The 15347-nt window shown below is 36.9% G+C and overlaps 1 protein-coding gene across 4 annotated transcripts in view; it reads left to right on the top strand.

The window, feature by feature from the left end:
- Positions 1–15347, top strand: part of SGCG (sarcoglycan gamma) — a 139511-nt gene that overhangs the window by 100771 nt on the left and 23393 nt on the right. For all 4 annotated transcript variants that reach the window (XM_085321808.1, XM_085321806.1, XM_085321807.1 and 1 more), the window contains 2 exons: positions 4917–5036; positions 15102–15174. In XM_085321808.1, the coding sequence (XP_085177934.1) occupies positions 4917–5036; positions 15102–15174 (193 nt within the window). The remainder of the gene's footprint in view (positions 1–4916; positions 5037–15101; positions 15175–15347) is intronic.

The following is a 15347-nucleotide window of genomic DNA, read 5'->3' as shown; positions in this document are numbered from 1 at the left end:
TAATCCACTATAGAAAGGAGAACTGAAAGAAAAAGAGGAAATGGAACTGGTAGATGTTCTGTTAAAGTATTTATTAGAGGTGTTTTTAAAGGCAGTGAGAGATGAATGGAGATAAAATGTATCCTTGCAGCATGTTGCATATACTCTGTAATAATGCATTTGTTCTAATAAAAGGTGGGCAAATGCTTCTACCATTGCATATGAAAATATGACTAATTTTATGCTTCTAAAAGTAATAGCTTTACATTTACTGGTATTGCATTACTCATTGAAGTGTAACTGAATCTGTAGTAGTATTATAATTTTAATACACTTTAATGAGATCTTATTTTAGRTAAGGTGCTTTAATATAATAAAAAATAGCTAAAAATAAAATTGCATAGCAGTACCTCAAAAACAGTCAGGATTTTGACTTATATTCAATACCTCAATGGTGGTAAGAAAGAGTGAAGCATACAGAGTAGGTGACAGCTGTAAGTTATCAAAAATGGTGAGTAATGAAGAAGACTGAAAAAGGAAAAAATGGAATTAAACAAATAATGTCAGTGTTTGAAGGTCTTTTCTTCTGCAAGACCTAAAGACACCTCAAACATGCTTAATATTTTGCAGAACTAACTGTGGATTTGAAGACGCTGTCTGCCTACCTCATATCAATTTCATTTGATATTAAGTCTTTGTGTATATGTGTTATATGGCAGGCCCTATATTTGATGAAAGACTCTTTTTCATCTCATTGTTCTAGATTTGTTCTAGATTTGGGCTGGAATTCAAAGGTGGTGAGATGGGAATAAAAAAAGTAGAAGAGAATTAATTTAAATGTTTTCCCATTGAAACAGAATCACTAAACGAAAGACCTTCTGTGCTCTAGAAAACTACCCAGGGGAGCGGAGAGTGAGGCGGAGAAGTGAAAAGGGCAGCTGCTTAGCAGTGCACTCATTTGCAGGGATTTATGGCAGCACACGAGGAAAAGACCAGGAGACTGCTGTCTGGAAGACATAAGGATATAGAAGGGCAGTGAGTTGTTTGCTTTGGAACCATTTTTCATCACTCAAAGTGCGGTGTCCCCAGTGCCAAGAGGGACGTGATGTGATGCTCACGTATGAGGTCTTCGTCAGCTGCATGGCTTACGGCAGGAAGCTTAAAGAAACGATGGGCAGTTATTCCTGGTAGCCTGCGAGACAGCAAGGAGAGCTGAKCTGTCTGAAAATTCTTGTGAGACATATGGGCAACAGTGGGAAAACTGTTCAAATGCTCTCCATAATCTGTCACACTACATTTTTAATTGTAGGATTTTATCAGAAAGTAGCTGACATACGTGCAGTTAATACACCAGGATGCTAAACAAAATCCATCTAGTAAGCAGGAGATTAAAGTTTCATATATATTCAGCTGCTGTTTATGAGCTAAAAATGAGTCTTATAGAATCACAACACAATGAGTATTATTGCAATGGTAATACATTTGTATTGTGAAATACAACTAAGAGAAATTAATAGCTACTTTTAATTACAAGAATGTTTTCCTATTTCTTTAAAAGTCTATTTAAAAAAAAATTTTCTTTGTTCCACAGGTACTGACATGTCTCATCTCCAGCATGAATAAAATTATGCTTGAATTTTGTTTATCCTACCATTCCTTCTAAAGTTTTAAAATACATCATTTATTAGCAAGATCGTTCTTCTATAACAAGGATTACCCATAGGACAATCCTTATTCCATTTTACTGAGACATTCACGTTGACAAAACTGTGGAGCTAAAGATTCTTGTGAAAGACGTAGTCAAATGCGCAGGGCCTAAAAGCAAATAGGAGAGAAATCTGGAGGCAAACCCAGCRCAGGCAGGGGCATGAGTGGCAGTCTTGAACAACCATCGGTTGAGGCTCCTTTGGGAACTATATAACATGCAGTGACTGCTCACAGGGCTTTTGGTGGTTTATTTTATTTAAATCTGGTTTAAAAATGTAATGGGCTTAGTTCACAATCCACTCATCTCTAATCCTACCTAACTGCCACTTCAGGTGCTTAAATCCTAAATTTAGATTCTCATAACTCCTGTTCGGAAGAAAAAACGTTTAGGGCCATAGGTGCTAGTGGGGATCTCGGAGATCCCTGTTTGACCCAAGTCAAAAGTGCGCCAAAGACCACGCAGCCAAACAAGCAGAACAGGCAGTGCTTGAGCCGCCCCTACCTGGGCTTCCCCTAATTTATTACACTAATTATTCTCACTAGCTTCATTAGAACTTAGTTCTCCTCTCCCACCTGTAAGGCCTATGTAATCTGACCCTGCAAACTATACGGCTAGTTAAAGAAGGAGAGATTTGGAGGTGATTTTCTACAAAGAGCTCACTGGTCTAGGATGTGCTCCTCTGGGACGAGCRCTTGTCCAGAAAGTCTGTTAATCCTCTTGTTCTTTCTATCTAAAGCRATTTGTCTCTGTTTTCCCCATCCCAGTATTTTAAGGTTAGGACTCCCTCAATTTCTCCTTTTAAAGGTGTTCTGCTTTGCATGGAATTATCAGATATTAATCAAGTGGAAGAAAGTAGGAAAGCTCAAGAATGTGATCATGTGGCCTAATGTAAAAGCAATTAGTAGGAAGGAGAACGCCTGGATCCCAGCCTTGAGCAGCTTACMGTTGAAATTGAATCAGTGCATTCACAACTAGTTTAATTAAACTGGTAAAAATTACATCTCCAGTTGTATCAGCAGGATGCTGTGAATGGACACCATGCCTGAGAAGGAAGAATTATTGAACAGGTTATGTGAAATTTGGCATCAGATATAAAAGCTGGGAAAGTCTATTTGCACAACATGTGTTTATGCCAGCTGACCCTGTATGCTTTGGTTAGGTGGTACAAAACAGAATTTSATACAAGGTATGTAAATACTATTTAGTATGTGTATATTCACYCTAAACTTGAAAAATTAAAGAGCTTCTATATCTTAGAAATATTTTCTGTTAAGCCATATTTCTCTGTGAATTAATCTACATTCCATAGAATCTACATAACAGAAAGCGYGTCAATTTTCTAGCAATACACAAGTATACAAAATGAAATTCATTGATTCATGCTGTTTGAGGTAGTTCTTTCCTGTTCCTAACAGAAGAAATATGATAAATCTTCGATTGATGATATTTCTTGTGAAATAGCAAATTAGCAAATCAATAAGATAAATGTACTTATAGATGAGACTAAGTTAGGCCTGGTGTGAATAATGCCATACTTCTTGAGTTCTTTCARCTCCACATTTTTTTTTCAGTGATTTATAATCAATGCAGACTCTTGTATCTACCAAGGTGTGAAGAGGGAAAGAATAGAAGTGCCACTATGTGGACCCAGTGATTTATTCTCAAAGCCGACTGCCTTTGTACCAAGGCAATCAATAGATGRCATTCCCTCTAAACATACGGTGTCTTCATGATATTAAAGTATCTTCTCCTGTGATCATGAGTAAATAACTTAGAATGACACAAATTAACAGAATACATTTCTGAGTTGCTGTCTCTTGGAGATATTGCCACGGATTGTTTTAAAACTTAAGTAGTAGTTCAAATACACTTAGACAGTTTCTAATTAGTTTTTTTAAAGATTACCTACACTATAAAGCACCACATAGATCTGAGTCTGTGGAAGCTCCAGGGCACCTACTTTGCTTTTAAGTACATATATCTAAATGCAAGTCTTCCAGATCCTCACTCAGCTGATAATTCTTTTCATCAATAAATAYTCTATGGCTGTATAAAAATATTTGCTTTCAGCCTGCCAGGCATAGTAAAATATTGACAGCACTTAAAAGAAAAATATCTAACCTTGAGTCTTCAGAGTAAGCATTCCCATTTTTATCTRGTGGGTCTAATCCAGTAAGTATTTTAATTGTGTGGTTTTTAGAAAGAGCTCTCTACAAAAAGCAGGACCAGAAGAACTGGTGGYGGTCCAAATTTTATCAATAGTTCTATAGCCAGGATTACCATTATTAAAGAATTACTGAAAAGGAATCTCAAGTATTTTGGCCATTCTCTTGTAATTTTAATTCTGAACATAGAATTAGATAATAATTCTATAGTAAGAGCTTGATACATATTCACTCACCAAACCAATACTGTAGAACAGAATTTTTAGTGAATTTAGGATCTAGCAATACGTTTAGAACAGTAGTTGCATATTGCAGAATGAGGAAAGCAGGCTCCTTTCACGCTTAATAGAAGCTAACCTCTAGCAGAATGATAACAAGCGAACATTAATTGTAAGCTACAAAGTGCTRGATAAGACTTCTACTTTAACTGAATATATTATGTATAGACAGCAGACTGCCATCTTGCACGTAATTATTTTAATTTTTGGAGTACCAGATACAAGCTGAAAATATTCTCTCAGCTTTTTCGATATTTTCTAAGAATAATCATAATCAGCAGTATTTGCCAGCTATGTGGAGTGAAACTTGCATTTGTTACGAAGAGCTGGGGGTCCTGCCCTTACAGGGAATGGCTGCACTTCTAAGCATCTGAGCCTCCGTAATCATAAGGAATGATGCTAAAAAACCTTGATAATTCATCTCCATGTTTTCAAAATTAAAAAATGTTATACTCATACTGATCAAAGAAATTTAGCAGTTTTAACACCGAGAACATGCATTTTTGTCTTCATCAATTTGTGAAGGATTTCCTACTTTCCCTGGAAACCCAATTTGAAAGCATGACTCCAGGCAGAGCTTTAAACAACAAATTAGATCTTGTAAATAGATTTATCCAATTTCAGTACTTACAGGGCCTCTATTCTTGGAATATCTGAGTGTTTCATGATCTTAATGCACTTAAATGAGTTACTAAATTATTAAGACCACAATTTGAATGCTTGGCAATTTATAAAGAGAGTTGAAAGAGSTAATGTAATTATTCCTTTTTCTACTGTGCTTTGCAGGTCCTAAAATGGTAGAATTTCATGGTCAGCAATTTCAAATCAGCTCAAAGGATGGCAAGCCACTTTTTACGGTGGATGAAAATGAGGTTGTAATTGGCACAGATAAACTTCGAGTCACAGGTTTGTAACACCATTTTAAGAAATKCTCAACTAATAACAACAACAAAACACAGCTAAGCTGGTATTTTAAATAAACCGTTGTGTGATAACACAAGTTCTGGTTTTACCTCATTAGAAAATAAGAACTGGAAAATATTCTGACCTTTTTCAATAAATAATCAACAGGAAGTGTTAATGTATGTGTATATATATGTATGTATGCATTTTATTATAAAGCCAACACACTTAGTGATGAGAATTGTACTTGTGCAATCTTTTTCTGATTTTTTTAAACATCTCCAGTGTACACTGTTAATTGTGACTAAAAGAATCTTACATATTCTTGTCTGACAACTCAGCTGTGTCGAGTTTTATATGTGAAAACCTTTCAGAGGCTCTCTGATATAAAAAGTGATGCCTTTCTTTTCAAAGTGAAAACCACTCTATTTCTCCTTTGCCTGAAGCACATGTCACAAAATGTTATTTATAGTACTTAAAATGTCATCTGTCAAAAGACAAGTTTGTCTTAAACTATTTCTACAAATCACTAAAGTACCCATTTACAGAGTAAAATAAGATGCCTCTGTCAAAGTTATCACATGAAAAGCCATTTACTTTCATATGACTTGATAAAGTCTAACTTCTCCAGATTTAAGATTGCATTGAAATGGATTTGTCAAGTCGTGGGTTCACTTAAGCTGGAACAATTCATCAAACAAAATACTGAAAATATCCTGTAACTTATTTTCAGCTCCCTTTTCAATATTTTTAACCTGATTATGACTATTGTTTTTAACTTTCACTGATTATTGGTGCTTTGAAACTTGAGGTTTTGATTTTCATGGATCAGTTCATGTTATTTCACTGTGCACAAATACAAATATGGTAGTAAGCATACAATTAGCACTTCAAAGMCAAATTTAAGTTAAAATAAATGTGTTAATAAATTACGTTTACCCCTGAGGGTCTTATCTTAAGTTTTTTACTTTTTAACCTAATTGAAATTACAACTTTGTTTAACCAGGAAAGCATATCAAATTATTATTGTTTGCTCAAGGGATGCTAAACTTCAATAGAAAAGCATGTTTAGCAAAGATATGAAAAACTGTAATTTTTAAATGATTTGGAAAAGGTCTCTCCTCAAAGTAAGTAAAAATCATTCATACATGAGTTGAAATTGCTGTGCTAAAACATGTATTCTGACTTTTCCAATGTTCTTCTTTACAATGCAAGGATAGTTATTTACTTTAGTAGTTCTTGTGGAAAGGCACATTGCCAGTTTCTTTTTACGCTATAGTACAAGTCAAAAGCAAATCCAGTAAAGTCAGTGAAGTTATTTCAGTGTAAAATTAATGTAAGTGATAAAACAGTCATGCCTACTATACTTCAAATGAATTTATTAAAATTGTGATTTAAATGATACTTTTATCATGAAGAATAAATTTGTAATACTTTGGGCACTGAGCTAACTTTTTAAAATATTTTAGATAAAAAGTAAGATCAATGCAAAATAAGTTTTGAAAAGTGCATACGCTAAGAGATGGACTCAAGATAGTTCAGGCTTAAAATTCACAATGAAGGCTTTGTAGTATTTAATATACAATGTAATGAGCTATTTGATTTTATTTCTCATTATTTATATGAACTAAGAAGCTCAGTAACAGTTTTTAAGAAAATCTGATAATTTTGCAACTAAACTATAGCATAACAGAGAAAAAATGTCATTATGGTTTATAGAATTTCAGGAAAAAGACAAGTCTAAGAATAAGCTGAACCAAAACCTCAGGAACTACCATTTCTCAATGTTTGGTTTATTTGGCCTCATACTATTAAGGTTCAAAAAATTTTGGCACATGCAGTAGAAATTTATTGCAATAACGTTGTGACCGACTCTCTCTCTCTGTGTGTGTTCTCCTAAGAGATCATTGCAAGACTCATGATCAGCCCCTCTAACATACGAAATTGGGCTGGAATTCAGGGATCTACATTCAAGAGGCTACAGTGTAGATRTCCGCATGGAAGTGAGGGGTCCAAGCTCTGGGACATATCACAGTACCTAAAAGAGACTCCTCGCCTTTGGCAGCGACAGCTGGAGGCCAGGCGGATWTGCGAGGGCATTTTCGATGACGGTAGATACATATGTTTAGGCAACGAAATTCTGCCTCTAGCTCACATATTGACACTTGCATTGTAGACACTTAGGTGTATGAATCTGAAGCTGAGTTCAACCCTTAATTAATGACACCTAGAGGAGCACATATTCCAATTACATCCCCTCTAATCTAATTGCACTACTGACCTGCACCTTTTGCAGACATTTATTCTGCTGCTAAGGAAGTATTGAATATCCGGTTTTGATCTGGTACTGTTTTATACATCCAGCTGGGATCATTGACAGAGAAACTCTCCTGTAAAAGTGCATTGGCTTTGGTAAAGAGCTGATTGCTTTATGACTAACAATATTGTCAGGGCAGGAGGAGTGAAGTCCCAGCACTGGCTGGAAGTCCTTGCATACAACTGGCTAGAGCCCATAGCCATAGGAATCCTGTTTTTCCATTTCCTTGTCTGCTCTGCAAACTTGCAGTCTAGAGAGCTATCTAGAGAATGGAGAAAATAGGCTCAAATAAAAGAAATGATATAAAAGAGAAAAATAATTAACGTTAAGCAGTTATAAAGTGATCATAACTATTGCACAAAGAGTTATTTTTAACAAGTACATATAATTTATATATTTTTACTGTAGTAAATTATAATATTTTTATGACAAGTATGATAGAACACAAGACAATAATATAATGTATTTGCTTACTCTCTGCACATCTTGAAGAAAAGCTGGCAATGCAGAAATGATTGACATCTTTATAGAGAGACGTTATACCACCTTCCCTCCATTTACTACTTGCTCTTTTACTTGCTTGCCTTTCAGAGTCTCTTAAATTATTTGCCGAGTGTTGCAGGTGATTTTCTTATGCTYTGTTCTATGTAAAGGTCCTCAGTTTGAATAACTAGCACTGAAGTGCAATGTGAAGATGTGTTTGTTTTAAATGCTTATGCTCAGAAGCTAAGTTAAGTATGAGACAAAGCTAGGGTATGAATCAACATTATTTTGCTAGACTTTTAAGAGGCAGATAGGATTTGATAAGTGAGGGAGGGGATTAATGAAACTTGCTGACTTCGGTTCTCTCATTAAAAAAATACATATCTTTTCTATATTTTAGTTAATTGCAGAATCACAGAATCACAAAATTACTTTATGATTATAAACAAGATGCTATAAAAATAGTATATATGGTMTATATGGTAAAATTAATATCATCATTTCATGTTATTTCTTTATAATCCAAAAGATAAAGTAGTTAATGAAGACAAGAAATCAATTTAGGGCCATTTTCCAACAAACATTGCCCAATCGTGATTTTTTTTTTTTTAGCATCATACTGTTCAAAATTGGCTGTGCCAATCAATTGGCAGTGAATTTATTTTTCATAAATCGACAAGTAGGTTATACAATATCTTTTTTAATCTCATCAAGCTGTATCTTAAAAACAAACAAACACTGTTCWTTTCTACATAGCTAAATGTGAACGTATGTGTAAGAAGCACTGTAGGAGAAATGCAAAAGGCTGTATACAAACTGGTGAATTTAAGAAAGTCTGTGAGACAGACGTGCGCCCTGCTCTGCTAAGGGCACTTCTTGGCTTGCGTCTGCACATCCCATACTGAGCCATCACGAGGGCACCTTTGGCACGCAGCATCCCACCTGTGCTGGAAGATGTTCTCCAGAGGCTTGTTGGCCCACTCTTGAGCAGATTGCAGATCTAGTTTTGAGGGTGGCTTTAAGAGTGACCTCAAGGCTCAGGAGGGCATTCTGAATCTTAATTACAAGAGAAAGGATTTCYAAATAATAAAATTTAGAAGTGTCAGAAAAAAAAATCATTCAGTATCAGAGACTATTACAAGATAATTTAGCTGAGTAGGGAGCCCATGTATACACAGATAAGTCTAAACCTGGCTGACCTGATACAGGCACATTTGCAAAATAATTCAGATATTCCTTTATTATGGATTTGTCCTTTTCATTCCTATCACCTCTTTCCCAGTGTCTGTGTCATCTGAAACTTCATCACTATTTAGTTTATTTCTTCCAAGTCCTTGATAGAGTGTTACATCACATAGGGCCCCACAAATAGCACATCCCTCACTCACAGCTCCCTATTTACAGTTATGTTTTGAGATCTATCAGCCAATTTTAATCCATTTAATGCATTCCAGGATGATCTATATTGCTCTAATCTCTTAATCAAAATGTCATGTGGCATCAAACTAAATGCCTATGGAAGTTTATTACACCCATATTATTACCTTTATCAACCAGGCTTGACATCTTATTTACAATTCAAAGATATAAATGTGTTTAATAATGGAACACCTCATGCTATATTGCATACAAAATAGATGCAAGAAATACAGAAAGCGGTATTTAATTCATCTATTAGAGAACCTTAATATTTTGTGTTTGCTTTTCACACTCTTCTACTTCAGTTTCTTGATGTTCAGCTAAGAGTTGGGATACCGAATATATGAAAGAGTGCATCTGAGTTTCTCGTCTATTTTCCCCTTAAGCTACTGATATAAATATCCATACTTACAACCTTTAATTCTATTTTTGATCAGTTTTGAAACTACTAACAGGTGGCAGTGAGTTATAGCTGTTGTATGGGTTTCTGAAGATGACAGAGGAATTAGATGAAAATCAGGCAGAGTATAAGAGCACAGAATAAAGACTTTCAGACTCCATCTGTGCTGGTGAGATGGAGATAAAACTCACTAATTGAGTTTTAGAGAACGATGACTTTTCCTTCTGAAATTGTAACTTACTATTTTGTAAGCAGATAACAGACTGTTTCCATGTGGTTAAGCTAGCAGGCTGCACTTACCTTTTATTAATCTGATTATTCAAAATATTTGATTTTTATATAGAAAAACATCATTTCTAGATACATTATTAGTGTGAATATCCATTAATGTTACTTCTACTACTCCATATGCACTGGCTATCTCAGTACTTTTAATTTGAGAATTCTGTTTACAGTAATGACACACTATAACATGCAAACAGACAAGACGTTTTACAAATATGCTACTCAGAATACCTCACTGGAATAGAAGCTTTTTAGGAAGGACAGGCTGTGAAGGTAAGGAGGTATATCGTCCTTTATATGCAAGAGCAGCAGGAATGCATGGTGCTTTGTCTCAGAACAGATGATGACTCAGTTGAAAGCTTTTGGGCTAGGTTGAGGTGGATGGCTGCTACAGAGCACCTAATGAGGAAGAAGTAGATGAGGATGAGTAGAAGATATAATATTCAGACAACTAGAAAAAGCCTCGCATTCACAGGCTCTGTATTCATGGATGACTTTATCCACTTTGATATCTCCAGGAAYGGAAACACAGCAGGGCACAAGCAACCCAGGAGGTTTTTGGAGTACATTGATGATAACTTCATAACACAGATGGTCAAGGAGCCAGTTAAGAAAGGTGCTCTGCTTACAAATTGCTTAGAAATGAGAAAGAACTGGCTGAGCATGTGAAGGTTGGAAGCAGTCTTGGCTGCAGGGCCTGTAAGATGGTGAAGTTCAGGATCCTGAGAGGAGGGAACAAGACAAAAATCAGAATCACAGTCCTGGATTTCAGGAGAGCATACTTTCACCTGTTCAGGGATGTGCTTAGAAAAATCCCGTGGGAGACCATACTGTGATGAAGAGTGTCCAGGAAGTCTGGTGGATTTTCAAGGATCTCTTTCTCCAAGCTCAAGACCAGTCCACCTCCATGTGCAGGAAGTCAAGGAAAGGTGGCAAGAGGTTTTGCATAAATAACGAGGGAGATCCTGACTAAACTCATGCCTCACAAGAAGTGGAAGCAGGGTAAAGTCACCTGAAAAGAATACAGAGACCCTGCCAGAGTGTACAGGGATGGGGTTAGGGAAGCCAAAGATCTCCTAGAGTTGAATCAGATGAGGGACATGAAGGGCAACAAGAAGGCCTTCTTCAGGTATATCAGCAGCAAAAGGAAGACTAGGAAAAGGCATGGGGCAAGGGACTTAATGACAAAGGGTAAGGAAAAGGATGAGGTACTTGCTGCCTCCTTTGCCTTTGTCTTACCTGTAAGACTGGCCTTCAGGAATCCCAGGCCCCTGAGACCCGTGGTAAAGGCTGGAGCAAGGAAGACTTACCCTCAGCTGAGGAGGATCAGCTTATGGAGCATTTAAACTGGACGTAGACATGGTTCATGGGACCAGATGGGCTGCACCCACAATTACCAATGTCATTGTGAGGCCACTCTTGATGATCTTGCGAAGGTTGTGATGACTGAGGGAGGTTCCTGAAGATTGGAAGAAAGCAAATGCTATTCCTATCTTCAAGAAGGACAAGGAGGAGAAGCCAAGGAACTACAGGCCAGTCAGCCTCCCCTCGATCCCTTGAAAGTAAATGCTCCCAGATGCCATTTCCAAATGTAGTAGGGATAAGGTGATTGGGAATAGTCGTCAAGGACTTACGAAAGGGAAATCATGCCTGACCAATTTGATAGTCCTCTACAACAAAATGACTAGCTGCGCTTATAATGGAAAGCAGTAGATGTTGTTCATCTTGCCTTTACAAGGCTTTCGACACTATCTCTCAAAGTCCAAGCTATATAAGTGGACAGCGAATTGGACTGAAAACTAGGTGAACTGCCAGGCTCAGAGGGCTGCGATCAGTAGCCCAGAGTTCAGCTGTATGCCAGTCACGAATGTTGTACCTCCAGGACTGATACTGGAGCCATACTGTTTAACATCTCCATTAATGACCTGGAGAATGGGATGGTGCAGCAAGTTTGCCGATGATACAAAACAAGGAGGAGTGGCTGACAGATCACTCTGGGTTGTGCTGCCATTTAGAGACCTCAACAGGCTGTAGAAATGGGCAAACAGGGACCTGATGAACAACAGCAAAAGGAGATGTCAGGTTCTTCATCTGGGGAGGAATAACCTCATGCACTAGCATCCACTGTGGACTGACCAACTGGAAAGCAGCTTTGCAGGAAAATACCTGGGGATACACTGGGGAGTCAGATCTTCCATGTTTATGAGGTCAGAACAGCCTTGCAGCACGAAAATAGTTACATAAATGAAAACACAAGACTTTCAGTGAGATAGATCTTACAAAAAGTTATACAGCAGACTGTTCATATATCTGTCTGACCAGGGCTATGGAAACCATACAGCGCACATATCTAGAAGTATTGATATCCATCTTTCTCTTTAGAATGCCAGCACTTCCAAATGTCCAGCCTTTCCTACAGACCTTAAAACAAGGTTGAAATTGGTCTATATCCAGAAACCACACAAACACCCTTATTATGGGATGTTATTATTTAGATATCAAGAAACTAGTACAAATTTTATCACAGTAACCATCATGTGTAAGGAAATGCAGCCATTCCGCAGGGCATGAAATTTCAACTGCGGTTTCACAAAACTAGCATTATAAGAAGCTATGCAGTTTATCGAATGATGGAAATTCATCCATCTGCACAGTACAGCTAAGCTGGTACTTAAATTCTGAAAAATATAAATTATATAAAGGAAAATGAAATGGATTCCAAACCACACTCAAGTGGAAGAGCACTCCACAGAAATCATGCTGGTATGTAGATGCATGCATGCATTTGTCCATTTATCATTGGCACTACTATAGCCTGCAGTTTTGGAGGAATGAATAAGAGAAAGGAAACTGGGAGTGGGAGGGGAGAGAAATTTAGAAATGCTTTCTACAGTCAGCCATTCAAAATGTGCATCTACTTTAGCATTTAGTGCAGTCAGGACTTTACTTCTGCTGTAGAACTGACAGTTCTGTCAGTTCTTGCTTCCCACTGGTTTATGTCGTGAAGAAGTCAGGAAGTGCATAAAGTAGATTCCTTTTAGATGAAACTGAACTGAAAAATGTGCTCCAAGAGTACATTTAGGTTGCCACCTTGTAACACTAGCCAGGACAGCAAAGCAGGAGAACGGTTAACCATGGCTGGCCAGATACTAGGTTTTATCTTGCAAAATAATCTTAATGTTAACGAAGGAGAGTTCAAATCTTGTCTGATTTAATGAATAGTGTTATATTCATGCCAGTTAGTAGACTCTAAAAAGATTCATCTATTTAAATAGATGATGAGAAAATCAACAGCTAAATGAGATGCAAAAGATGTAAAAGGAAGCTTAATAGGTAGCTTAGAAATCTATGCTTCAGTGAAGTGGTTTAGTATGGTGATCCTTGTACCTTGTTTACTACCCTTCCATCCAAGCTAAGCAAATTTTATTCTAAGGAATAGGATTAGCTAGAAGTTTAGCTAGAGTCTTTCTCAAGATGTGCCATCTTTAAATGTTTTCTTAGAGAATTTTGAGAGCATCCCTCCAGGCCACCTGAAGTGATGGTCTTCACATCAGTTAGCTCAGCAGTACATTTCCGAGGAAAGTCGCTAATGTATTCATTTTTAATGTCATCTCTTGATTTCACTTTTTTCTCTTTTACTTTGAATGTTCTCTGTGGTTTTCCCCCTGATTTTCATTGTCTTTTCCCCTTATTCTGTATCCACTCATTAATCATCCATTTCTCCTTATCTTTCCTTCTGGCTATCTGATTCCACAAACACTTTCATTTCCTCATCCCAATATCATCACATCTTCCAGAAACAAAGCAAGGAAGCTAGCTTTTAAGCTTTTTTTTAAATTTTATTTAGTTGTTGATTTCCCCATAATCTATTTAAATAGATGAATCTTTTTTGGAATCTGCTAACTGGCATGAATATAACACTATTCATTAAATCAGACAGGGTTTTAACTCTTCTTCATTAACATAAAGATTATTTTGCAAGATAAAACCWAGTATCTGGCCAGCCATGCTTAATTGTGTGGTTCTTGCTTGTTCTCTGTGGTTGCCCCCACTGATTTTTGTTGTCTTTTTCCCTGTATTCCACATCCACTCATTAATCATCTATTTCACCTTATCTTKCCTTCTAGCTGTCTGACTCTACAAATGGTTTCATTTGCTCATCTCAATATCATCAAGTCTTCCAGAAACAAAGCAGGAAAAACTGTTCTTCCACTTGCTTGCATGTAGATTTGCATTAAAAATGTTAATTACTACAAAATATGCAGATACAGTAGTATTTAAGCAAGCATGTATATATATATATACATATATATATGTCAGTGTATTCAGTAGCGTGCAGCTATCTGCACACTCATAACCTCTTACCTGCTACCAAATTTCCAAAGTGGATGCATGACATTTTAGGGCTGTATCTGGCAAAAAGCTGAAAATGGACTTTGCAGCTTGGTTCTCAAGGTGGAATCCAAAACCCTGACTTAGTGGTTTAGGTTCTTTATATAGCACGTATTGAGAGATAACTACCTCTGTCTAAGAGCCCAAACACACAGCAAAAAAAGCAGCAAAAACAGAGCCAATACAAGATGCTAAGCTCCAAAATGTGGTGGATAGTTCTAATCTTTCCAGGGTGTGGATACCTAATTTAAACAGAAATGACTGTAGAAAAGTGTCTCCATATATTTGCAATATACCAACCTAGAATTCTTTCTTAAGGGTAATTGTCTGTTTAAAGAGCAGCCAGCAAAAAGCAATCGTTTATAATATTATATTAAATTATATTGTCTTGCCTTGCTGCATCCATACCTGAAAAGCGGTTGGACGCATGGATTATTCTATAAGACTGAGAAAGATACTAAACCTGGGCCTCGCAAATTTTAGATGTGCGCTTTATCCACAAAACCAATAAGCAGATGGTGACAGACTCCGACCCCAGTGCAGTTACTGCTGTTTAGCTGCTTTTTCGAGTGCTCTCAGCGATCTCCACGTGCCGGGTTCGATCTGAGACCACCTGCGGGACGGGGCTGCTGCGGGCCTTACCGGGACGCTGCTTGTTAGCTGTCAGTATATGTTTTCATGTTTTAATTTCTGGCATCAGCGTGGCCAATCAGCGTAGCTATCTTTTTCAATATCCGAACATTTACGATGCAGTATTTTTCTTGTTTTTCAGGGCCTGAAGGAGCACTTTTTGAGCACTCTGTAGAAACACCACTTGTGAAGGCAGAGGCTTTTAAACAACTTAGGTAAGAACTTCTACATTAAAAATAAATAAGTAACTGTTGTTTTCTATACATCGTCACATTTTTCAGACCTGGGGATTTTGCATTTGTAAAACTGCTAACAACCATTTTTCTTCCCTATGTGACATTTATAAATTAATGTTTTGAAGGGAAATTATATATTGCTCTGCAGTTTT

This window comes from Rhea americana, unplaced genomic scaffold (genome assembly GCF_003343005.1).
Source record: "Rhea americana isolate MKP2758 unplaced genomic scaffold, rheAme1 scaffold_71, whole genome shotgun sequence".
Taxonomy (NCBI): domain Eukaryota; kingdom Metazoa; phylum Chordata; class Aves; order Rheiformes; family Rheidae; genus Rhea; species Rhea americana.
Note: the sequence above shows the minus strand (reverse complement) of the source record. Positions and strands in the feature narration are given on the sequence as shown.